This window comes from Micromesistius poutassou, assembly GCF_964030765.1.
Source record: "Micromesistius poutassou genome assembly, chromosome: 16".
Taxonomy (NCBI): domain Eukaryota; kingdom Metazoa; phylum Chordata; class Actinopteri; order Gadiformes; family Gadidae; genus Micromesistius; species Micromesistius poutassou.
The window spans coordinates 8006644-8033125 of record NC_140286.1 but is presented as its reverse complement, the minus strand read 5'-3'; the positions used below and the strand labels follow the sequence as shown (position 1 = coordinate 8033125).

Below are 26482 nucleotides of genomic sequence, written 5' to 3'. Positions count from 1 at the left end.
TTCATTGACACAGAGAACCAGGTACAGATACATTAATATTTTATTTACATATGCAATCATAAAACATATCAGTCTAGGGATTGGTTGATGTGGCAATCCGTGTTTAGAGGTCTGCTCTCACACCAACACCCGGCCCGGGTGGGGGTTCAGTCAGAGAAGTTAGACCCCCAGCTGGCTCACAGGAGAAACGACCATTCCTAAGAGGCAACAAAAAATATAAATGGTGAATAAGAAAAAAAAATAGACTTTTCCTTTGGGAACTCAATGCACTGCAGCAAAATAATATTGAATTAGAACGTAAAATTGTTGTTGGGAATTACCTTGGCCCAGGTGGTGGGACCCTCCCAGCCTTAAGTTCGTCGATAATGTGATTCATGTCCTCAGCAGTGAGGTCCTCCTGAATGTAAAGAAAAAAGATAGCTTGTTGATGATATGAACAATGGGGCAAAGGAGGCAAATACACTGCCCCAAGTAAAACATCAAGCAATCAAGAAACACAGAATAACAAGTTAAGGCTAATGTGCGCACTCTCTTCTGAGTGCTTATATATAGATGCGGGTACATTTGTTATTGTCTCAAAATGTTCCCCCTGGCAGGGATGGAGAATTTTCAGGCCAATGGGGAATTAAAGAGGCCGCCGGGCACTGGTTGTGCCCTTCCCTGGGTAACACCCAAGGGGGTATTGTGACGTATTGTGGTAAGGAGGTTAGTTAACCCAAAAGTTTGCCACTTGGATCGCCCAGCCTACCACTACCGTTAAATGGATGTAAAAATAGATGGCATCCAAGGTTAGATGGCGAACACTTGGATATAGGACTCCGTAAGATACTACACCATTTTGTTATCAATCCTCTAAAAGGAAACACATCGGGCTGTTTTTAGTAGCGCTTTGCCTTTTTTTTCCCCCATCGCTCCTGAGTTTTGTTAATCTGAACATGGGGATCTCATTGAGAGAAATTTAGAACATTGACAGATTATTTTTTTTACAGTCCAACTGTGCTTCTACTCTTCAATTAGTTATATTGGATCACTTTTAGCATATAGAGAAAGCCAGACCATAATCCTTAAATCAGACAACAGGGAGCCTACATAACCCAGATACAATGAATGGCTGTTGCTACACGTTGGATCTCCTAAAAGTATCAAACATGATATAGGAACCATTTTATGACATGCTTATAGCTATTACTTGCTTGGCAAAAAAAGATAGCAACCAAAACCGTTTAAATTAATTGAAATGGCAACCCTTTCTCAGCAGAACCTTATTTGGTTAATTTGTCCTCGACTCGTTGGGGTGACAACAGCACAGTGTGGTACAGGCAGGGAATACTCACATAGTAGTTGTCATTGATTTGAACCATGGGAGCGTTCACACAAGCACCCAGACATTCAACCTCAATGAGTGTGAACATCTTGTCGGGTGTAGTCTCCCCGACCTTGATACCTGGAGAAGACATTGAAAACACAGGCCACATGTTTAGTCCCCAATCACACTGCAAATGAGGGTTTTCAATCAAGCTAATAATTTAAAAACATCAAATTCTATAGGAAGTGTACTTAATATATTGAATTCCTAAGGACATAGGATGTACATTTATGCCATGGTTATTGGATACATGTGGCAATACAGACATTCTGCAAAGCCCTAGTGTGATGTGATGATTGCAAAAACGTGAGGAGACCAAATCTGGGGGGGTCGTGGGATGAGGACAGATGAATGGACCAAGGGATCATATTTAAAGTTAATTCTAGTTGAACAGGGTACATTCAATTCTTAGTGTGAGATATGTTTGCAGGGTTTGGTCACTTGTACTTTCATAAGCGTTGTTATTGTGGCCATGTGTAGGGCTCTCTCATTCCACTTATAGTCCCTGAATCAGCTCCCCTTATTCACAATGAAAGTCCTTCCATCATTTTATGTTAATCCATTGTAGTGTTTAGAAACAGAAGTAGACCATCCACTGTGGCTGACTAACAATATGTCACATCAGCAAAGCTAGTCCACTTCATCCTTTGTTGAGTGAATTCAATTACCTAGGGAGCAGGGAACCAAATTACAAAGCACCACAGTATTTGTATGTGTGGGTTGTTTTTTTCCTCTTAATAGGATTTGACATGATCTTCCATTGTTAACCACTGACACAATTATTGCAAGTCAAATCTTTCTGGATTCAGAACAGGCGTGTAATACCTTTTTGCTTAATAACAACTGTCAAGGCCTCCACAAATTAGATTGATGATGCTGTAAATGTACACATCTATCCTCAATCTCTAAAAAAAAGTATGTTTTACTTTTCTATCGTAGTCCTTTTTGTGATTAAGTGCACCGCTGCTGCTCTTACCCAGTTTGGTTTTGAGGGCCTCTAGGATGCTGTCAGAGTTGCAGAGCATGCAGGGGGTGGTGGTGCAGATCTGGATGAAATACTTCCCCACCGGCTGACGCAGGAACATGGTGTAGAATGTCGCCACTTCATACACTCTCATCGGAGCGACTTCCAGCACCTCTGCAACCTGCACCAAATCATGCACTCAAATGATTATTTTACTACTCAAAAAAGAAAGAGGGGACCTCGGTGTCTCGCTTCAGACAATCACTAAAATTGCAGAAATGTCATTTGTCTGATGGTTTGGTTGTTCCAGGCCAGGAAATTGCTATTGGTAGTTCAGAATTTCTTATCTACCTTTTTTCAATAAAGTAATTTTAAACAGAGATTTGATTATTGCCATGGTATTATTGAACACGTTAAGGTCTAATAAAATAAATCCAGTTTTAATCTCACCTAAGCAAACACATAGTTGTGGCACAGCTAGTTCACATATCTATCTGTGTGATTGTCTATAGTATAGGAGCATTATTGAATCTGAAATGGTCATTGGATGGGATTCTGGGAATAAAAGAACAGCATGTACCAGACAGCCAAGAAACTTGATTAGGAACAGCCGTACCTTGTTCATGGCAGAGATGGGTAGCCATCCATGTTGCCTCTGGGCTAAATCCAGAACTGGAATAGTGGCTGCCTGCTTGTGACCCACTGGGTACATAGAGATGATCGCATCAATTCTCTAGGGGAGAAATACATTGGAAAAAATTATAAATAATGTGGAATTACATAACAATCCAGACTCCGGAGAACTGTTTTTATATTAATTTAAACTGTACTGCAATCTTTCAATCAATTACATTTAACTGGATTAAAGACCCTTGATTAAACATCCCACATACCTTTAGGTTATCCGCAGTGAATTCAAAAGGGGTATCAGGGTTGTTGTCAGCGGTGTCCCTGTGCTGGAAATGAAAGAGGGTCATGGTTAAGAATTGTTTAGTTGCACACATTTGTAGTTGTAAATAGTGAAAATATTTTTTTTTTTGTGAATTTGATATTGCTGGGTTTGTAATTAAATATAAGTAGGCTCATATGTATGGCTTGAGAGCAGGCCAGGTGCTGTTTCCAACCATGAACAAGACTCTCACCACAGATTCATTATGTACAGTATGTATTTTAAGTATTCCTGTCTCTGCACACTGCCCCCTTGTGAGTAAATGGAAAAGGCTAATTTTCATTGATGAACTGTCCTATCAACCTCAATTCGCATTTCATTTTTTTGGTAAAAGGTTCATCACTATGTTCACACAGTGTGTGAACATTAGTTCAGAAAAAGACAAAACAATTCGGCCTGTCTCCTTTGGGGCAAGTTCAAACACATTGTGTCATCAAGGGATCGTACTCATGGCAATTTTCCATGACTGTTGCAGCTCTGCAGACCTACTTTGTGTACCTCTAAGAAAGCAGTACCTTTGAAGTTGACCAAAATAAATACATTGAAATCTATTTTTAATAGTTTAGAAGCACACAATTCTTTACTCCAATGTTATCTCAAGATCAATAAATACTAAGAAATGACTGCAGAAATATATATAGTCTATTCTATTTTTAATACAACAAAGGTTACCGGCAACCCCTTGCAGTGTAAACAGTACAACCATCCGATGCACTTGACCACATGGCACAGAGATTGAATGACAATTTAAATACAAATAAATATATAAATGTCCATTTCAGCAGGGAGACAATGACTTACCACAAAGATGCCTCCTGCTCCTGCACGTGCAGCAGAACGATGCAGACTTCTGACCTGCCTCGCCTGTTAACATGGAAAATACGTCATGGTAAACTTCGGTAAGCTGTAGGTGGCAGTATCCAACATATAATAATAATATCCCCTCGACATACAACGAGATGAGAAAATTGCTACAATTTATTTATATAAAATTACATTACGATTTAGGCAACCTTATTTGACAAAAACATGGTACACTAACCATTGGCAACATTGAATTTAATGTCTCCATCAGTGACGGTGAGAACCCTTAAATGCCGTAAGATCGGTGGCCTTTGGTTATGATAGTAACTTAATTTATACCAAAACATACTGTATTATATTAATGTCATGCATATGTGTAATGGTCACTTCAAATTACACTTCAGTGTTTTCAATGTGATGGTTACGTGACCAGTAGCATGGTATATTACGTAGTGTTTAGTCACATAAGGCTGTGCAAGACATAGCCAATATCTGACATAGTTGACTCACACATTGTCCGATTTTGTATATTCTTATCCCAAAAATGAAGAGATAATCAACATTATCGTTGATTATCGTTGGCGGTTATTTTTTTATCGATCTACATTTACTGCACCTTTACTGGACATCCAAATCTCAAAATGGCAATACGTTATCCATGTTGTTGTCATCACAATTATAAAAAGGGCGTCCAAGTATAACTATATTTTATTCTGCAATAGAGTTTGTCAGCTTGCAAGGTAACCTAGCCTCCTTGCTAACATTGGCTAACGATAGCGGCCTGGACGACTTGCCCTTGTGAGATGTCCTAGCCTATATGTCTTACAGAACGAGATGTAAAGTCTTAATATTGAACGTGATTATCGTAATATAAATAGTGCACAGATTTCGTACCGTTTGCGAAACCGCAGATCGAATAGCAGAAGACAAAAACATGTTGATAAGTTTTTGTCCCGACGTGCTAACGCTGACACGGGACTGCAATGGCCGACCACAACATACAAACTGCGATCGGTCTCGATTATTCAGGTCTGGGAATGTGTGAAACGTCACTGACACAACCAATGGATCGCTGATAGAAAAACTGAGATAAATACATTACTGATACGACTAGTATTATTACCTAAATTCAAGAAGTATGTGCATACAAGTCTACTACCTTATTGATAGAAAATAATAATAAATCATTCATATTAATATGAACGTGACCCTCATCGTTCAACATTGACAATGTAAAATCTAAATCTATTTTACACGATAATAAATCTATAATAATAATAATAATAATAATAATAATAATAATAATAATAAATATATATCTGGTATTGCCAGATGGTATATATGTTTTTGTGGGAGATAATAACAAGCTTAGTCAGGAGGTTGCCTTACAGCTCTCGGTTTTGTTAATCTTTTATTTTGACTCGGAAGACCATTCCCCGAGTGTCAACACTTTGAACCCCAGCCATTCATCAGCCTACAAACCTTCTTCCTCCGCAGAGAAAACATAATGTGATAAACAGACCATGGACTGTTCAACCAATGCAAAAGTAGGAGTGCCGAACGCTGTGAGATTCATTGGTTATTTTGGAGCTGAGCAGACTGGAAGAGGCTCGGCCCACGGATTCAAGGTGTGTCCACAGTGAACAGTAGCGCTTCAATACGCGGAGCCCTGAAGTGTTCTTACATTGGCCCAGGAGGACGGTCAAATCCACAGTGACAACGGAGTTACCCCTCTTGCGGCGCATACTTAGATGATCTGTAGACCAGCCAGCAGTCTGTCTCGTCGCCATGGTTATTCCCGGGTCTCACTATATCGAGGACAAAATGTATCATCCTCCGCTTGACTTGCAGAAAGATGCTCATGTGCCTGATTCCAACTCCTATCTGGAACTTTACAGAAAGTCTGTGGAGAATCCAGACGGTATGTCTCATACATTAGTGGTGTTGCCTGTGTGTGTGTGTGTGTGTGTGTGTGTGTGTGTGTGTGTGTGTGTGTGTGTGTGTGTGTGTGTGTGTGTGTGTGTGTGTGTGTGTGTGTGTGTGTGTGTGTGTTTCTGGGATAAACTAGGCTGTCTGGCTATCTGTCTGTGTGTATGCACATGTGTGTGCATACACCTCAGTCTGTTTTGATCTCTAACTTGCATTATAGTGAACTATTGGGACCCAGCATCACCAGCACCACTATTAGTTTACAATGTCTTTCCTCACTAGCATTCTGGAAAGGGATTGCGGATGAGTTCTATTGGAAGAAGCCGGCAACAGGACCAATTATGCAGTACAACTTTGACGTGACTAAAGGCAACATTTTCATCAAATGCATGGAGGGAGCAAAAACCAACATATGCTACAATGTCCTGGACAGGAACGTGAGAGACAAGAACCTGGGTGAAAAGGTTGCCTACTACTGGTAAGCATCAACATCGTGACAGATGAAACCACTGTCTGTCATCAAGGCATTTGATGCTATACATTAAATACAAGGGCCCAAGTGTATGCAGACAGACAAATAAACTGACTGAAATACCTCCCTGCTCATGAGTAGCACTTTCAAAGTGCAGAACTGTGGCATGAATCTTTTCATCCCAGTTAACCTCCATGATTCCATCTTTCTTTACAAACATGTTGCTCAGGATTTTCCAGCCATAAAGAACCCCATTTTAATGATTACAATCCGTTATCATTAATAATGAATTGTCATTCAAATAATTCAAATAGATTTATATCTAGTCTTGCATTGCATCCACAAATATTAGATCACCATTTAATGAAGGTTGTTGTATAACAACCCCAAGACCACACACCCTGTGTTATCAATAGCCTGTAAGTTCCTTGTTTTATTTAAATGGAATGGGTAAATATTTAACATCTGAGGCAACAATAAATGGTTCCACCACCATGACGTTAATGACTGATGATTAAAATGGGAACTCGGACAACCTAAACCCACATGACTTATGTAGTGAGTGGCTGCACTCCAAAGGGGCCCTTGTTTCACGCCTTCTCGTCTGTGTCATTGCTGAGTCCTATAGATTCTTTCATTGGTCGTTCTTGCGCACTATTCTCCTGTGATACTATACCACTATGGTAATGCAATTATGGTGTTGAGCTGATGAATGAACATTTAAAAAAAAAAACCTTTGAACCAGCACCTTTGCACCAAAAATTGTCTTCTATTTCTGGCCATGATGATTACAGGATTCAGGTTTTTATTGGGATCAGTAAACTGTCTGCACATAGTGCAACAACTGTACAAGAATGCTTTTCGAGGATTACACCCTCCTCAACAAAAACCACAGTGGGAAATTGTATGTATGACCTGAACATCAAACCACACCTCTCTGTAGAAATGGGAGACGAAGGTGGCTCTCATGAGTTCCTTTGGTTGGATAAAGTCCACTGCATTCGAACCTTGTGAAGTTTCTGAACATCTTAAAGTGTCAAATGAACTGAGCTATTCTGGCTATAAAATGTGTTTCCCTTCAATGGCTTCCAAGAAACTTTAGGGGATTAAACATTAACTTGAGTATGTGAGGTAGTGTCTACTGCTGGCACTTAAATATTTGTTCACGTTCTAGCCTTGACATAGAGGTTATTTATATCCTATCTGTTGGCATTGATGGAATGAAAGATCAGGCTATTAAAGGGGGGCTTTGAATAAGAAGCATCTTTTTGAATGTATAAAATAAAGAAGTGTGTGTATTTGCCTTATAGTAGTGGTGCCTTCTTATGGCCTTGCATTGAGGATTTAGCAGTATAACATATCCCAGCTGTTATCAGCTGGTTGTACCAGCTTGTAGACGGTTGCCAGAGGAGGTTACCGGTGTCAGAGTCAAGTTTAGCAGCAGGCAGGTTGCCATGTTGACTATTGGCCTGGGTGGATGCAGAAACACTCCTGTCAAGTATCCAAACCTAATATAGGTATAGATCCACTGATTGGAGCACATTATCTCTTTCTATATCAATTAATGAAGCAAAAGGCTTCAATTTTTTTGATTTGCTATGTTATTACCATTTGCTGTCGACACAGTCAGTGTTATGTAATGCAAGGATGAATGGGAACCTGCTTTACGTTAGGTAACACACACACACACACACAATACGTCACTTCATGATCTATTATTATTGGTTAATGTTTGTGTTTTTGTGGCTTTGTCCTCTCAGGGAGGGGAACTCTCCTGACCAGAGCATGGTTATCACTTATGGCCAGATGTTGGGTCAGGTGTGCAAATGTGCCAATGTCCTGAAGAGGATGGGTAAGGAGAATTGACTACACTCCCCATTCCTCAATATTAGACAACTGTTCATTTCAAGGATAATTTAATGCTACCGTTTTGTAAGTTACCCTTTTCTCTGCCTTGCAGATGCAGTTTATTGTTTTTAATTATATTGTCTATTGTTCCACTGATTGCACTCTTATTTATATGCAGATTGTTTTAAGTTAGACTCACAAGAGCCCAATCATTTTGCAAATATTATCAAATAAATACTTTTCCACAACAGAACCATTCAATTTCAATAGCAATTTCTTCCAGTGGTTTTCAGTCAACATGTAGTGTTGTGTGGTTGTGTCTTTGTTGCCTGGATCCAGGTGTGAAAAAGGGAGACCGAGTGGCTATCTACCTTCCTATGATCCCAGAGCTGGTGTACACCATGCTGGCCTGTGCCCGGATAGGAGCCGTCCACTCCATTGTGGTGAGTTCTTCTAACAAACACCCCCTGCTGCACCCTAACCCCCTGCACCCCAACCTTTAGGATAGCACAATTAGGTAACAGAGTTCAAAGGCTTCATCTTATTCATAAAAGGGCCTACAATGTAGGCCTGCCAAATCAGAGTATGACTCAATGAATTATACATTATACAAATTAAAGTATTTCAAGAATTCACTCATACATTCCTATATATTCTCATCTCATTGTTCGCCCCAAATGGGACGAGGTACTTCTGTGTCTTCTGTGTCTAATCCCAAATGAGTTGGGAGGTTCCCTTTCTTTTGGCAAGGAGAGACAGAAGTAGGTTAGCGGTGTTTGTTTCACTGACCCCGATTTCCCATTGGAAATAGGCTATCAACTGTGATAATGTGATTATAACCTAGAGCGTAATCACCTCTTCATGGTCATTTAGGACCAATTAGGCAGAACCCTACATGCTTTCACTGGCGTCCTAATATAAGCTAGTTATATGGGTCAGACGCTTGCCATTTCTATACAATCTTCAGAAAGACTTGTTAGCAAGCTAACACTATTATAGCTATTCAACCAACCACAGCCAAGTCCAGCTTAGCATTACACTTAAACCATGTGCTGGCTGCTCTGGCATGGTTTATTTTTATCATGCGTGCTGGGCTATTTTTCCAAAGGCTAAAATGTTAGCGTCCCCCGGTTGTCCTTGATCATTGTGCTCGTAAATTCACTAATGTGTGTGTGTGTGTGTGTGTGTGTGTGTGTGTGTGTGTGTGTGTGTGTGTGTGTGTGTGTGTGTTAGTGCGAAGCATCATTTGTTAAAGGGCGTTATTATGCAAATCCAATGACTTGTTAATATGCAGATGCTAACTCTCTTTGAAGTGGATCAACTCCTAGGATACAATTACTCCATCTAAAAATGTAGTTGGAGTTGTATAAAGTACAACGTAGATCTATGTGTATTTATTTATAGCTCATGCTCTGCAGGCAGTGCCACTCCCGTCATTGAGTCCGGAATCATAACGCTGTCCTCCATTTTGATACATTATAGTCTTAGTATTAATATGAATATATAAACCTGAAGCAGAAAGCACATGCCTACTAGGTAAGCACATCAGAAACTCCTCAAAGTTAACTCTGCATCTCTGTCATATCTTCCCCTTCTCTCCTTCTCTCTCTGGTGTGTGTGTGTGTGTACTTGCGTTCATTCGAATGTGCGCATTTATGTGTGTGCATAGTTTGCAGGCTTCTCCTCCGAGAGTCTGTGTGAGAGGATCGTGGACACACAGAGCTGTGTGCTGGTGACAGCAGGTACACTTTACAATCCCAATTCCTCACCTAACACACTGGCCCTGAGACTTTATCACACTAGCCCTTTATAACAGGCACATGGCTAAAAGGAGTGTTTTGGGTCCCGCAGTGACGCAGAGGAGGGAGTTAACTACTGAATAGGATCAAAGTGGTTAGCTGTGGTCGTAGTGGTTTTGGTAACGTCGGCTATATAGGGGGAGCACGGTTTGAATAATTGCAATGGAATTTGATAGCGGATAGAATCTTTACTAGAGGGTTAGGGTTGTGATGGTTGAGTAAATCACAAAGAGTCGTTCATAGTAAATTTTCATAGGACAATTCATTCCTTTGACACCAAAGATGGCATGCTGACTGTATGACTTACAAAATATGGAGATGTTATACAAATATTATCGCTTAACTTACATATTTGCTATACTGAGTAAACATTTCCATCTCCTGTCACCACCGCCACTCTCTCTCCTATGGATGCTGTGGCGATGTGTCACAGATGGTGTGTACCGCGGAGAGAAACTGGTCAACCTGAAACAGATAGCAGACGATGCTCTGGAGAAGTGCCTGGAGAGGTCAGTGTCCACAAGGAGCTCTCTGTTTGCTTACTTCCGACAACAACAACAGGATCTGACCCGGGCACGATGAGTCACACTGTGTGCACAGTTTCAATACACACAAACACACATGCATGAGCTTGCAAGCACGCACGCACGCACGCACGCACGCACGCACGCACACGCACACACACACACACACACACACACACACACACACACGCACACACACACACACACACACACACACACACACACACACACACACACACACACACACACACACACAGCTCTTGGCCTCATCAGTGAACATCAGCTCTCCTGCTTATCAACAACCACATTCATCCTACTAGAAACTATTGGCTGTGAACAGTGAGGCTTTGATATTTTTGGATCCATATCATAACCTGGTACAGGTCAATTACCAGTTAGCTGGCACAGATTGATGCTTACATAGCTGTCTGGATGCATTTGAGTTGAACCAAAACATATTCATCTCGTTACAGATCTTCGCCCTGTGTCACAAAATGTCTGGTGGTCAAACACCAGGGGCTCAGGACCCAAAACGGAGGGGCCTGCAACGGACTGCAGGTGAGTGTGTGATTGGCCCGGTCACAGCCAGGAAGTAACCTGTGGGGAGGAGCTTCACTGGTTGTCAGTGTTAGTGTCATGTTTACTTCTATATTTTTTGCAAAAGATAATGAGACAGACACAGAGACACACAGACACAGACACACACACACACACACACACACACACTTTTGGGAGTGCATATATGGTTCTCACGGTGTGTTCTGCTCAGACGTCCTGGGACAGTGGGTGTGACGTGTGGTGGGACGAGGCCATGCGGGACACCTCGGAGGAGTGTGAGCCTGAGTGGCTGGACGCCGAGGACCCCCTCTTCATCCTCTACACCAGCGGCTCCACCGGCAAGCCCAAGGTAGTGTTTTACATTCAGGGATACAGTCTCAAATAGGGCCAAAAATATGGCCGTGACAATTTAAGTTGAACATATCGATGTTCTGAACATTCTAAGCCAAACGATGAGATTTGATGAGATGAGATTTGCATTCAGTCACACTTTTTTAAAATTTGGTGAACCAGTTTTGGTCAGCTGTGACTGCTGTCAACAATCAAATTGAAATAGAGCTATATTGTTTTATACTGGCAGGCCTTTAGCTTCCTGAGAAGTGAGTCATAATATTGCACACAGGGCTCTTTGTGTCTGTCGGCTAATTCACTTTGAGTGTGTGTGTGTGTGTGTGTGTGTGTGTGTGTGTGTGTGTGTGTGTGTGTGTGTACTGTACACAGGGTGTTCTCCACACCGTGGCCGGCTACCTGCTCTACACATCGCTGACCTTCAAGTGTGTCTTTGATCATCGCCCGGACGACGTGTACTGGTGCACCGCAGACATTGGCTGGATCACAGGCCACTCATACATCACCTATGGCCCGCTGGCCAACGGCGCCACCAGTGTCCTGGTGAGAGGAACTCCCCCATGGTGGCACTGTTGGAGTTAACAATGATCAAGTGGCTTTGCGCCCATTTAAAGGTCATGTTGTGTATGTATGCTGTATGGGGCTCTTGTTGAATTATGCACATGCTTGTGGTTTGAGGGTTGTCATTTAGCGGAAGCGTTTAGGTCTGTACAGTGAGCAGACACAGTGGAAATATCGTGTGTGTGTGTGTGTGTGTGTGTGTGTGTGTGTGTGTGTGTGTGTGTGTGTGTGTGTGTGTGTGTGTGTGTGCGCATGTAGTTTGGGGGCATCCCCGTCCACCCACATGTAGGGCGTTACTGGGAGGTCATTGAGAAATACAAAGTGACCAAGTTCTACACCGCACCCACCGCTCTCCGCCTGCTGATGAAGTACGGGCACGAACCTGTAGAGAAGTAAGGTGCACGCACGCACGCACGCACGCACACATGCACGCACACACACACGCAGGCGCACACGCACACAGGCGCACGCGCACACAGACAGACAGACAGACAGACAGACAGACAGACAGACAGACAGACAGACAGACACGAAGGGGAGGGACCCACTTAGGTTCCTTCTTCCTAACGGAAGTAGTGCCCCATTTGAGTAGTTAAATAGTCAAAGGTTAGGTTTGCATCAGGTTAAGCCCCTTAATCACACTACATTACTCATTTAATTTGCATCTTTAAATTCAAAGACTGGAATGGTTGGATGACCTGAAATTATTTTATTTGTCCTGTTTCCTTTAGGTACGACCTCTCAAGCCTGAGGATTCTGGGTACTGTAGGAGAGCCCATCAACCCAGAGGCGTGGCATTGGTACTACGAGGTGGTCGGTCGGAGCCGCTGCCCCGTGGTCGACACGTTCTGGCAGACAGAGACGGTAGGTGTAGGCGGTTTGGTGCCACCAATTGCAGCCTATCACAAACAGCCATCGCAATGACCAGTGTTTTACAACAGACAGTGCTTCATCTGTGGTCTGTATTTTTGGATCACTTATTCATTAGTTACTAAACCCAGGGCCGTCATAAATCATGTGTTATTACGTCTTCCGACATGTAATTGCAGTTATACGTGTATATATATATACAGTGTTGGTCATGAGCATGGAAGGCAGTTTGTCTCTGCGTGTCAGTAATTTAACTCCCCTGTCTTTCTAGGGAGGTCATGTCCTGACCCCGCTGCCCGCTGCTACGCCTCTGAAACCTGGATCAGCTGTGAGTGACACCAACGGCCACTTAGTCCAGTCTTAGTTTCGTCCACTAGAGGTGCCGCCATGTCGTTTCTCTTTAGTGGGTCATGGAGTTGCTCTGAATCCAAATTAAAAAAATGGTTTTAATGGGGTCTTCTGATTTCGTTCTGGATGTCAACTGTGGGATATTGTCTGGAGACATCCAGCGATGCATTGTGGAAGTTAAAATGGATTCTTGACAGGTTGTCATGATAATAATTGCTGTGCCACATTTCAGACATTACCTTTTTTTGGGGTGGAGCCGGCCATCCTGAACGAACACGGAGAAGAATTGGAAGGAGAGGCTGAGGGTTATCTGGTAAGTTCACGAAACATACATATGGCCTAAAAACATAGGAATAATTTCTACCAATTACTTCCTTATTCCCCCATCGTCCCAATAGACTCAAGGACATAAACTGCTGCTGCCACAAAGATGCAACTTGACTAAATGTCAACGATTACAAGGATATTGCTACAAATAACACATGACTGTATATAGTAGAAGAAACATTTGCTTTGTCTATTCTCTGTAGGTGTTCAAGCGACCTTGGCCAGGAATCATGCGCACAGTGTACAAGAACCACGAGCGCTTTGAGAACATTTACTTCAAGAAATTCCCTGGCTTTTACGTGACTGGTGACGGTACGTCAAACAGACACATAGCATTGGCTGATAACTTGGTGGAGAGAGGATTGATGGAACGATTTTTTTTTCTCTCGCTCTCTCTTTCTCAGGTTGCAGGCGAGACAAAGATGGCTACTATTGGATCACAGGCAGAATAGACGACATGTTGAATGTATCAGGTAATATGACAGTCATATAAAGTATTTGTGCCATTAGCTTAAATTGTATCATGAATGTTATGGTTTTGCAGTAACCTGCTTTGATTACTGTTGGGATCGGCCCAAGCCATGTCCAATCATTGACGTTATTTCTGTGATTTGAATGCTAGAAAGTTATCATTGCCTATGGACGGACAAATGTTGGGTCTCACTTGGTATCTCATTCTTCCACTGGGTATCACATAGCCTGAGAACCAGACAAATCTGAATATGCGTCTGGCCACCGTTCTGTTCAGACAGATTTCAAGCAGACCTGGCCTGGGTCGGACCAATCAATTTGTCATTTATCTAATATGGGACAGGTTTACAACAACAACTTTACACAGGAGTGCCATCCAGGCATATTCAATAGAAAGAAAGATGGCTGCTGCTGCTGTGTCACAGGTTTCGGTGCTCTTATTGGTTGTAGGTCTACCCAATTGGTCGGCACAGTTGAAATGCTCCATGGAAATTGAAAAAGAACAGAGAGGTTCCAGACTCGTACCGTTTGCAAATTGGTCTGGTGATGTCAGGCTAGGTATTACCTGTCAAAGCTTTTCTGAAAAGATAATCATATCCCCAATGACAAACTATTCTCAGCTTTACTTATAGTCAGCACTGAAGTTAAATTATTGTATTGTATTATTCGTCAGTATCGTAAACATAGTAAAGGTACTCTCAAAGGAAAGGAGGAAACATTGAATGCACAAAAGACTACAATATTCTTCACACTGATGGCTTTTTGGCTTTTTCTGTTTGTACAGACAGCTTACACAATCCATAAACCATAATGTGTCATACATTATACATTAGACTAAGTCATAAAGTATTCAGACTGCTGAACAGTTTAACAAGTGAGAGAGGGTAGCTAGAGGTGGGCGGTTGGAAGGTACTCACAGTGGTAGATGGTGCCACATATTTCATTGTTGTTCCTGAACAATCAAGCACATTATTGTAATAATAATAATACATGCAATGCAACATGTCAAGTATACACATGCATTTAATTGTTTTATTTATGTACTCAATACTGTCATTCTGCTGCATAATGCTTCAATAATCCAAGCACTGTCAGGCCTACTGTTTAATCTACTGTACACAATAGACATCATTTGTTGCCACACAAGCAAAATACAGGCTGGAAATCAACTAACCACACAATTTGGCTAGTTGGGATATGAAAGTGGGCATGTTGTTTTTTTCATGTGTCACCGTCATCTTTGTTATATTGAACTTGAGTTTTAAACGGTTCCCCTCACCATGTCTTCCCGGCCCCAGGTCACCTGATGAGCACAGCGGAGGTGGAGTCCGCCCTGATGGGGCATCTGTCGGTAGCGGAGGCGGCGGTGGTGAGCCGTCCCCACAAGGTGAAAGGGGAGTGCCTGTACTGCTTTGTCAGTCTCAAGGACCACCTGGAGTTCAACCCCACCCTGGAGGATGAGCTCAAGAGGCTGGGTGAGGCCACAGGCTGGGAAAGACGGAACAAATACCTTTTGGTTTTGGTTGCACTTGTCAGATCATTAGAATTGTACTGGTTTGAGTGGTTGAGACTTCAGGTGACTTACCTCTTTGTGTGTTTTTTTTTCCAGTGAGAGACAAAATTGGACCGATCGCCACACCGGACTTCATCCAGAACGCCCCTGCACTCCCAAAAACTCGCTCAGGTAGAGTTTTACATTTCAGACAACAATAATTAGTGTATGATATTCAGACAAAATGTATAATTATATTGGGGATTTTTCTTGTGAAACAGGAACAACATGATAAGCTCTTTAGGGCTTCCATAACGGTAGTACCTCTCTAAGTATAGTCTAGAGAGCCCCCTATTGGCATAGTTCTATATAGCGTTCACCAATGTGTTGGCGTGCGTGCTGTATTGCTTACGTGTCAACTACAGCTTGTTGTAGTTGTTGTTGTTGTGTTACTACTCTGACTCTAGTCTGTCTCTATAGGGAAGATCATGCGGAGGATCCTGAGGAAGATTGCCCGCAGTGAGAGTGACCTGGGCGACCTCTCCACTCTGGCTGACCCCAAGGTGGTGGAGGTCCTACTCAGTCAGAGATCCCAGGCCTTAGCTTGAAACAGTCCTTTTCCAGGTCGCACTACAACCTGTAGTTCTGTCAAAAGAACAGCTCCTCACAGGGTCTTCCAGGAGCTCTGTTCTTTAGTTCAGCCTCAGACTCTGTTTTTCAACGTCGGGCTCATAACCATCACTGGGGTCCCCAATTAATTCCCTCTGTATCTCTTTTTCATGTCCCCCTTTTCAAATGAACGTCTATTTTTTTACCTTGTTTTAATTTTTCTTAACAGGTACTTAACAAAACTATCATTCATGGTTGTGGTGGTGGTGATGGGGATAATGATGAGGTTAAGTGGCACACTTAAACAAGAGATTTTTTTGCTGACACACAAACACACAAGCTGTGGCCAATATTTCTGACAATCTTGACTTAGTGACCTCATATTGATATCACTTTGTATCAAATTTGAATCTTAAAATGCCAGTAATGAGATAGGTGTTTCTTGTAAACATGAAGGGAGAAAATCATTATTTTCCCCATCAAAGCAACCGCCTGAAAGACTCCATTCAGCTTTGTTCAATTTTGTGCAATATATATATATTTTAATGACTACTGATGATTATTTTTTATGACTTGCAAATAAACTTTTTAATATTTTAAGAAATGTATCGTCTCAAATTGCAAGAGCAGATAAATAGTAGACAGGGGGAACAATCACTGAGAAACGTTATAAATCCGATCAGAATGCAGACATCGCTGGTATATGCCGGTTTTAGAAGTGAAATAGCGCCCCCTTGTGGTAGTAATATAACCCTGCAGTTGGCCTTGCTTATAGCTTTTGAGTTCGTTTCAAAGGCCTTATGTATTTTGTTACGCCTCAGAGATAGCAGTAAAACAGCCTTGTTGATCGAATCGGTTCAACAGAGTGCAGCAATTAAGAAGCTCAGGGATGAAGAGGAGGGATAGAGCGATCGGGCTGAGAACATCGGGAGCTTTTTCTCTTCATCTTTAGGGCCTTTGATGATCTGGGGCCTCATGTACAAAGCTTGCTTACGCACAAAAAAGCTGCGTAAGCAACTTCTCACGCAAACGTTCGGATGTACAAAGACTGACTTGACGTGAGAAAGTGCGGTTCTCCACGCAAACTAAATGCCTGGCTTACGCACATTTCTGCTGCATTTTGTCAGTTGGCGGCACATAGAGGCAAATCAGCGCAACAACAACATTAGGCCTACTCGATCACGAGTCATGAAGTAATATTGCAATATGAGGCTAGTTCAAAGTGGATTTGAACGTCGGGATGCGTGATCTTAAATGCACTTCAGTCATGCGTTATTGAAACAGACCCATAAAACGACATTGTCAATATTGGAATTAAAAGGAAATTAAAAGGAAGCCCCAGCAATATTATTGTCAGTGATGGCTTGTTTATTAAACGTTACATATTTCCGGACCACGCATGACATCTGGACTAATTGATCTCTCTTCACTCATTTGTTTCTTGACTGCAATATTATTAGGCCTATGTGCCATTGTTACTTAAAATCAATCCATCAATGAACCAGTCGGCCAATTTTGAATTATGTAATTGACACCTTGGGTGTATGGGAACAACCTATCGTCATCATGCATCCAAATAAATGAGAATATAAAAGCATGCGCAAAATGTGGCTATAATCGATGTGTGTGTGCGTGGGTGCGTGCGTGCGTGTGTGTGTGCAGTGTTGGCCTTGTTAGAAGATATTCAAAATGAACGGGTATTCCGCGACAATTATGATTTTTTGGCTCATGTTGATGACTGGCTTATCAGCCGATTCGGATTCCCAAAAGCTATCCTCTTTGAACTATGTATTTCTCCTAACGAGGGCACTACTGCAGGCCTATTTATACGAATTAGCATATTAAATAAGGGAGGAGACTGGGCGGAGAGTCGGGCTCGTGCATGTGCGCTCAATTTGACGTTAATTGGGATATACAAAGAGAATCTGCGTGAAATCGTGCTTACGCAAGGATTGATACATCCGGATTCTTTTGTGCGCAGCAGCTTTCCAGATTTCGGCGTCCGCAAAGTTTTAGTCAGAAATCCACGCAAGTCTTAGTACATGAGCCCCCCGGAGTCGTCGTAACGTCTCCCAATCTCAATACGGTCTCTGGTTCATTGTTACACATTGACACATGCCTGTTCACACAAACATATACACTGGCACATGCTCTTGCCCTCACACACACACACACACACACACACACACACACACACACACACACACACACACACACACACACACACACACACACACACACACACACACACACACACACACACACACACACACACACACGATAGAGGGCTTATGAAGATGAAGAAGCCAGTCTTGTTTCTGATACTACTAATTCTCTGGTAAATGCACCTAAATATTTACTTAAAAGTGGTAGCTTTACCAAGCTAAACTGGCTCAATCACACAGATCGGCATGAAGACAAAAGTTTTTTTTTACAGAGGTGTATGTGTATGTGTGTGATATTAGGAATATAAATTGAGTTCCCCTCCAAAATATGCTTCTGAGCTCTGAATATTCTAAAAGAGTATGGCCCACACCCATTGGCGTCTATATTGGGGAGGGGGACGAGGGAGGGAGGGGGAGAGGGAGATAGGGAGGGAGAGATATGCTGCGTTCAAGACGAGAGTTATCTCACTGTGCGTTTATGGGTGGGTAAATCTGTCTGTGTATATAGGCTGCATATGTTCAGTGGAGAGTAGCCTACTTCTTGCGTGTCCATGGCAAATTACATAGACACAAAGGACAAGTCAAGAGCAACGCAAACGCTCTTCTATAGAAAGACAGATGGCGCGATTGGATTAGAGGCCCGGCTAATCTCAGTACAACGGCATAAACACAAGTGTCGTGTTGTTTTCTATGCATCATCATACAGGGGTCAGCCTGACCACGGGGTTGGCACACAGTGAATGCTTCGGACGAAGTGTATAATAGCCCAGTTTCTATGCTTTAAACGGCCATCCACCTGTTGAATGAACCATCATAGGCGATCGTAATAGACGCATAGGCGACTCTGGACTGTTTCCAGAATTATGCTAATACGCTATTCATCAGAATAATGCCATTATTCTAAACCAAAATGAACCAAAATGAATGGTTGTTACGCAGATCCGCGGTCAGCAGTTCAAAACGGATTCAAATCAAAAGAGACTATACACAGGGGCCTACGCTGGATACATAGGGGCCCTGGGTCCCCACTAGGTGGGTACCCAGTGGGAACTGCAGTAGCACGCCAGGCGCCAGCCTCATCCAGTCCCCTCGGTCAGAGACGTCTTCCTCCTCGTTCAATGTATCCATGAGGCGTTGACCTTCGCTTGGACCTCGTACGAGGTCCATTTATTTTGTGTTGGCATGACAACACGTCGGCTAATCGCACCGGAGTGCTCAAGCCGTTGCGCTGTCCATTGTCTGACGACGAGCGCACAGCTGCAGCCCTGGGCCTATGTGAGGGCTTAACGTGTGGACCATTGCGTGACGCTAACCAATGCTGTTTGATGTGAACTGTGCAAGTCGGACAGTTTGGAGCGAGAGCCCGGATGTTGTTGGGACATTAAAACAGTTATATCCACGCACCTGTTGTATGTTTATAGCGCAACGTTTGTTAAAGGAAAAAAACATATTGTGACGAAACCATCTGCAGAACAGTTGTTCATCTTAAAGTAAAGGACTTGGATCTCAATTTAACCTACATTGCCCAACTGGTTATTTAAAAACATTAAAATGCACCTTGGAGTAGTACACATCATTGTATCAACAGAAAGCCTCCTGTGTTTGTTGTCCATACTAAATATCATCCTCACAGCACATCATCTGCAAACTGGCTAGACAAGTTATGTAAACTAGATGTGTCTCATCTGTTGAGCAGAGGCAAACTGAGATTTGGGAATGCTCTTCTAAACATTATAACAGAGAGAAATATGATGCACAATTAATCGAACTAGGGAATAAGGAGATTGCTTGTTTAATGAGTAGATTCATAGTCTAATTTTATATTTTACTAGGTATAGCCTCACATTTAAAAAATACTTAAAACTGAGCCTATGTATTTAAAAAACCTGGAATGTTCATATTGGTAAACTCCATTCGTGACACAGGAGTGGATTCACGTGCAATATTGTGATTAAATATAGAACTTCCACACTCCCCCCTGCTGCTGGGGAACGACGGACATCAAGTTGTTTTGATTTATTCATAGGACTCCCAGAGCTCACCCTGTCCTATACGGACAAGCTCAGCCGAGGCAGTGCTGTCCAACACAGGAATACACTCCTGTAGTACTACCTCTCTGTGTCTTCCTCATTACATTACGTATTCATGCTCTGAGGTCAATGAGGTTTTTTTTTTCCCCACACACCACCAACATTTATCACTTTTAGTAAAAACATCCTGTAACCTTTCTATCCGGAGACCCAAGACCTTATTCATTTGCGGAGGTCTTATCTTTTAATTGGACATTATTACAAATGACTTAGCCTTAGAGCTGCCCGTGTTATTTCGCAGCGATGTAATTAATCGGATATCAGCGGCGGAAATAGAAGGAAATCTAATTTCATTTCTCACAATGCTATTCTACCGTTTTCTGTATGTGTGTGTGTAATGACCAGAGGGATGAACTGAGTGCAATTGTGATTACACTCGAGATCCAATGTGTCATGGCGTGGTGATCTTTAATCAGATAAATATAATGTTCAATGGGACCTTTATGCGTTTTTCTCTGCTGTCATTTGTTAATGATGGAAATGGCTGCTCAAGCTATTATGCTGTTTGAGGACAGGTAAGAAATGACAGAAAATACACTTTTCACAGAGGCGGATATAAAGAGGCACAGGTGTGGCTGGTCACACTAATGTCTGTTCACTTTCTGTGCGAGAGTGTGCCAGTAGGGACCACAACTAGTGAAGATACCATAGAGGCCAAGACTGGCCTGTAAACACAAGGATTTCAATGAGTGGTATTTATATTCATATTAAAACAAATATATTTGATACAAAATCATCAAATGTGTTTTCAACCTTTGAGTAAAAACGACCCATTGAAATCAATTGCGTAATTTAAACGTTATAACTCTGACACATCAAGAGTTTAACCTGCCAATAGATCTCTGGAGAGTGTCCTCTATCATGTTCTTTGAGGTGAAATGCCCCTGCAGAGTTCTTGATGTGATGGGTATCATCTGATGTACTTAAGGGAGGGAGGTGTGTGTGTGTGTGTGTGTGTGTGTGTGTGTGTGTGTGTGTGTGTGTGTGTGTGTGTGTGTGTGTGTGTGTGTGTGTGTGTGTGTGTGTGTGTCTGCCAACCCAGGACCCTCACACAATAAATAATTCAGTAGCAGGTTCCTGTCCTCTCTGCGCGTGCAGAGATGTAAAAGCCAGCTTCTTCCCCTCTGCTGGTTCACCCCTAGCCCATGAGAAGCTAATGGCCTGTAGCTTAGCCAGGCCAGCATTCATTATGTATGATCACTCCAAGAAAGAGAGGCCTGATACCGCATCAAAACAACTCACAACTCAGAAGTCTCAACTCAGATTTCCCGACATCACACTGTCAATAAATTCAGGGGGGAAAAACCATGGATGCCGGAAGGATGTTTGGCATATAGCGGCTTATTGATGAATACGGAAAATATTTGCAGCAGCAATTTATGCTTCTGTTGGAAACGTATGCGGAAGAGATGAGGCGCCGTAGGTGAGTGCAGATTTGAGATAATATAAAAATGAGTTTGATTATAGATCATATTATGTAGAAATATAAATTCTAAAACATTTTGCATAATTACAGATGAAATTACGTGTTAAAATGTCAGAAAACACTTAATAATAATTTGATTCTTACCATTGACAATGAAGGTCGCCATGTTAAATGTTTTCAGACCGGAGCTCGGAAATTATACCTCAAGTTCCAACCTGTAATTCAGAGGTGGACAGCCGTTTGATTCATTAATAACAAGTCGGAGCTCGTTTGATCAGAGTTCAAGTTGACTTGAACTCAGCATCTTTCCGTCATTACCTCAGTCTCCTTACCTCACCATCAGCTTAGTCCAGGCCTGACTTCAAGCCTTACACCGTGGCACTAAAATATTCAGTGAAATCATAAGGCTTTCTTCTTTCTCTCCCAAACACAAAAGGTAGTATAGTCTGCCTGTGCCCTCTGCCTCGGTCATCAAGCGTGAACCACTGGCTTAATGTCAGGAAGCAGCAGTCAGGGGCGCATCAAACCGCTAGCACGCTAACCATACGTTGTAGGCAGTACGCCTTGTAGCCAGCCAGGTTTGATTCCCACCTGTGGTCCACGCTACGCTAGGTCATTCCCCTCTGTCCTCAAACACTTGCCGGTCTCCATAAAGGCACAAAAAAACCTGCAAAGAGAAAATGCATTAATATCTGAGTCAGCAGCCACAGTACAAAGACGGCTGTAGCAGGACTGAACCACAGACGCTCATACATCCCTCCTGGTAACCTGTTAAATATTCTGGTGTATACAAGGTCATTATTTCCTGATAATTGATCTGTGAAAGAGCCTCCTTGGACGTCACCACGGTCTTAATTAGGTTCCCCATGCTTGACTCCAAGGGAGCGGCTATAATCCTGTGTACTGCAGTGCAAGCACACTCTCTCACACACACACCCACCCTCTCTCTCGCGCACACACACACACACACACACACACACACACACACACACACACACACACACACACACACACACACACACACACACACACACACACACACACACACACACACACACACACACACACACACACACACTTATATTCGTCCATAGAATACAGACTATATGGGCGTGATGTTCTGAAAGAACCGGCGTCCGAGTCTCCCAAAGGGCGGCTCATGATCCGGTTTTGGGTTTCAGCAAGGATGGAGCCGGAACAGACAGTCATCATCTGTGTGCTGGAGCTCAAGCCCCCGCTCCCTCGACAGTGGTCTGGTGGTCATTTTGAGCCTCTGGATGGGATGGGAGGAAGCTGTTGAAGACCGCAGGGACCGGCACGCAAACCCCATGTCTTTCCCCCTGCTGTGGGTGAAGGGAACAGCACAGACTCTTATGTTGACCTCCTATGGTCACACGAGCCATTGCTGAATTGGCAGTTGATGTTCGGGACAACACTAAGTGGTTTCTGCGCTTTCCTGAAGTAGCAGTGCTGTGCAGATCACGTCGAGCCTGACACATGCGCTCGTACACAGAGATGCACATGGCATGGAATTACGAGGGCACCAATACGGTGATTGCATAATTGGCATTCTGCCAATGCATGTATACAGTATATGACATGCATACATGCAACCATACAGACTGCTTTAAGAGTGAACGTCTTTTGCAACAATTTCCACAAAACCGCAAGTCTTATAAATCCACATTCAAGTTTATTACCAATTAAACAGACTATAGATAGTTAGACTTCTGACATAGACTTTTTGTTTAAAACATTCAGATTTTTTTCCCATAATCCCCTTTTCTTTGAAAGAAAAAGTAATTAATATCCCACTGGCACCACTGTACAAATCCAGAGGCCAGTGGGTCCAATAAACTCCTTATAAAGTGTGGTTTTACGTTGAGTCAATGCAAAGAATGTGACAACAAAACAACAGCATTAACAGTTTGCTTCACAATGATTTTTTCCCGCCCTTTACAGTGGAGTCGAGTGACCACGAGTGACAATAGCTCCTATGTACGTGCACTAAAGTGCTAATGTGTTCAAAAGGCATGCAAAAATAAATAGCTGACCTATATTTGTACATTTGCCTTCCAAATTATGCATACGGTTAATCATTTGTAGTCTTAGCATTTTACAGACCCCAACAACATTCCTCTTTTGAAGTAAAAATACATAAATACATTAGCATCAGAAATGACATCATGTGTTCCTGCTTCGGTGAAGCACAAGAGATAGTTTCTTCCTCTTCTGTGATTTGGACAAACAAAAAAAAAAAAAACACGAAAGTGGCCTGGATGCAAGCTATAAGACACAGGACAAAAACAAAAGTGTGCTCTTGAAAAAAAAAAAGGAAAAAAACATTTAGATAAAAAATTAAATAACGAATGAACCCAAAACCAAAAAGTTGTAAACTGACCCAAAAAAAGGTGTGTAAACTTTATATTTGAATGAACAAAACGGCTGATTCTCTTTGACCTGAAAGAATAAAATTTGGGGCTGGGAATAACTCAAGTGTTTACAGGCACCTCTTATGGAAATGTAAGTTATAGTTAGTTGTTGTCTGTCCATGATGTTACAGTACATTCCAGGTTCTTCTCCAGAGGAAGGGAGAAGTTCTACTGCCCTCTCCTCATTGGTCATTGGCTGGTGCTACTGGGGGGGGGGGGGTGGAGCTTCAACCCATCTGGCTCCACCCCCCTTGGAGTCTCTTTGCGATGAGTCAGTTTGAGGTTGAGGTACTGGCTCTTTAAAAAAAGGCTCCGCTGAGGAGAGGCAGGTAGAGATGGAGAGAAGAGATAGGACGAGAAGAAGAAGAAGAAGAAGAAGGTGGGAGTGGAGCAGAAGGAGGGGGCGGGGCCTATGTGGGAGAATGCACCTGTAGCCCCGCCTCCTCCTGCTCCGGTATGCTCTTGCTGTGTGCCAGTGGTGGTGGGAAGGTGAACCTCTTTTGCGACCCGTTGCTCCACCTGGGGGAGGAGGTTGGGGAGTGTGCGGCCCAGCGGGAGGGGGGCCGGCGGTGGGCGGGGCGCGCCGGTCTCAGGAAGCAGGAGTCGAGGGGCGGGGCCACCGGTGAGCGTGGAAGGTCCTAGCCAATGAGAATGAGTGTGTCAGAAGTACAAAAATAAAATACAAAAAATAAATACATAAAAAAAAAAAAAGATGATGACGAGATCTCTGAAGCTAGTATCTAGCGTGAGGATTTGAAGCTAGAATGAGTCCGACACAAACTGTGTGAGTAAAACAAATTGTGCACAAGAACGTGAGGCATACAAAAGAGTATGTTTGAATTGAAGATTTGTGAGAAAGACAAAAGGACAAAAAATAGAAGATGAATCTCATCCACGGACATGAGAAACCAGGAGTAGTGGGGTGATGCTGAGGTTTGGATGCAGCAAGTTAGTGGGAATGTCCTGCCTGATCCATCATGACAGGCAATCGTACTCACACACCAGCCTGAACCTTGATTTGTTTTTTACTTCCTCTCAGGTGGATTTTTATACTGATTAGACTGAAAAAAATACAGCAGGCTATCGTGCTGAACTGAAGAAACACAGATTAAGGGACATTGAAAGAAAGTGTTTACAAAAGAAAAGTGGTGGATGAAAAAAAGGATATATATACAGTATATACAATCCAAGTTTAACATACAGATGCCAAATGCGGTAAATGACCCAGGTTAGACAGGACTCAATGGACAGATCAAACCAATGCGGTATCTGCACCCCGGATGAATCACTTGACCTCAGTATAATCTTCATTTTAAGTGGGAGAGAAGGGCCTACATCATACACAGTTCTTAATCAAAGTAATGGACAACGGCTCTCTACCCACGCACACGAGCATGGCAACAATCATGCACCATTGACATGGAAGTGAACTACAGGAAGTGACAGACCACAGTGAATACATCTGTATCCCATTAACCCCCCCCCCACCCCCACATCCTCAAGCTGGAAAGGCTGTGGGGAAATTAGCATGCAAAACAATAAATAAATACAGATACAGAATATCCGGATTAGGATCAGCACACACATATAACCCACAGAGGTGAGAGGAAGCAGAGAAAGATGAGTTAAGAAAGCAATTGTTGTCAATAAGTAATTTGACGGTTGCTTGTTAGTGTGACCAGAACTGGCAGAAGAACTGGAAATAAATAATAACGAGGGAAAAGAGAAAGCATTGTGATAAAAAAATAATAATATTGAATAGGACAAAAAGATTGACATACAGTGCCACAGCCTATCCAGTTAGAGATGTGGAGACAGACCAGCCACAGGGACCTAGGGGGGATGTACTGGTTAGAAACAACTTCTCTTGGGGAATGGGTGCCTTTGAAAGTGAAAAATGTCCCCAAAGGTGTCATCGCTTTAGGCCCGTTTCACACACTATTGGTTCAATACGCCAAGTAAGGGTACCGCTTCCAACAGCTTTTAAAATAACGTGGAAAGGGGACAATATTTTACTACAGCCACCAATTTTTGTAAATCCTGCGTCATGGCTGTAGTAGACAAATTAAATGGTGCAGGTTTAACAATGTATTCAAGTTGTTTAGAAGCAATGTATTAATATAATTTATT

At 42.5% G+C, this 26482-nt stretch overlaps 3 protein-coding genes across 3 annotated transcripts in view; 1 reads left to right on the top strand and 2 right to left on the bottom strand.

Annotated features, from left to right (window-relative positions):
* Positions 1-22: 22 nt before the first annotated feature.
* Positions 23-5104, bottom strand: ndufv2 (NADH:ubiquinone oxidoreductase core subunit V2). The gene is made up of 8 exons (XM_084481039.1): positions 4978-5104; positions 4081-4143; positions 3224-3286; positions 2947-3063; positions 2343-2511; positions 1335-1444; positions 321-397; positions 23-197 (listed from the first exon to the last, which is right to left on the bottom strand). The coding sequence occupies exons 1-8, from the start codon at positions 5017-5019 to the stop codon at positions 104-106; spliced, it is 735 nt and encodes a 244-aa protein (XP_084337165.1). The 5' UTR covers positions 5020-5104; the 3' UTR covers positions 23-103.
* A 648-nt stretch (positions 5105-5752) lies between these two features.
* On the top strand, positions 5753-16857 carry acss2l (acyl-CoA synthetase short chain family member 2 like). The gene is made up of 18 exons (XM_084480971.1): positions 5753-6004; positions 6295-6490; positions 8245-8336; positions 8672-8775; positions 10002-10074; positions 10565-10640; positions 11129-11213; positions 11425-11562; positions 11934-12104; positions 12381-12514; positions 12854-12986; positions 13264-13320; positions 13573-13653; positions 13871-13979; positions 14072-14140; positions 15437-15613; positions 15748-15822; positions 16111-16857. The coding sequence occupies exons 1-18, from the start codon at positions 5872-5874 to the stop codon at positions 16236-16238; spliced, it is 2031 nt and encodes a 676-aa protein (XP_084337097.1). The 5' UTR covers positions 5753-5871; the 3' UTR covers positions 16239-16857.
* A 7903-nt stretch (positions 16858-24760) lies between these two features.
* mtcl1 (microtubule crosslinking factor 1) overlaps positions 24761-26482 on the bottom strand; it is a gene marked incomplete at its 5' end in the record, with an annotated part of 46931 nt that continues 45209 nt past the window's right edge. The window contains one exon of the mRNA XM_084481476.1: positions 24761-24990. Within this exon, the coding sequence (XP_084337602.1) occupies positions 24763-24990 (228 nt within the window). The 3' untranslated portion in view covers positions 24761-24762. The remainder of the gene's footprint in view (positions 24991-26482) is intronic.

Excerpts from the sequence above, each read along its gene's own strand:
- ndufv2 (XM_084481039.1), bottom strand. The coding sequence starts at position 5,019 with ATGTTTTTGTCTTCTGCTATTCGATCTGCGGTTTCGCAAACG. Across the intron at positions 3,287-4,080 it reads GAGCAGGAGGCATCTTTGTG|CACAGGGACACCGCTGACAA; the intron begins GTAAGTCATTGT and ends TTTCATTTCCAG. Across the intron at positions 3,064-3,223 it reads TCACTGCGGATAACCTAAAG|AGAATTGATGCGATCATCTC; the intron begins GTATGTGGGATG and ends TTTCTCCCCTAG.
- acss2l (XM_084480971.1), top strand. The coding sequence starts at position 5,872 with ATGGTTATTCCCGGGTCTCACTATATCGAGGACAAAATGTATCATCCT. Across the intron at positions 10,641-11,128 it reads CTGGAGAAGTGCCTGGAGAG|ATCTTCGCCCTGTGTCACAA; the intron begins GTCAGTGTCCAC and ends ATCTCGTTACAG. Across the intron at positions 11,563-11,933 it reads GCTCCACCGGCAAGCCCAAG|GGTGTTCTCCACACCGTGGC; the intron begins GTAGTGTTTTAC and ends TACTGTACACAG.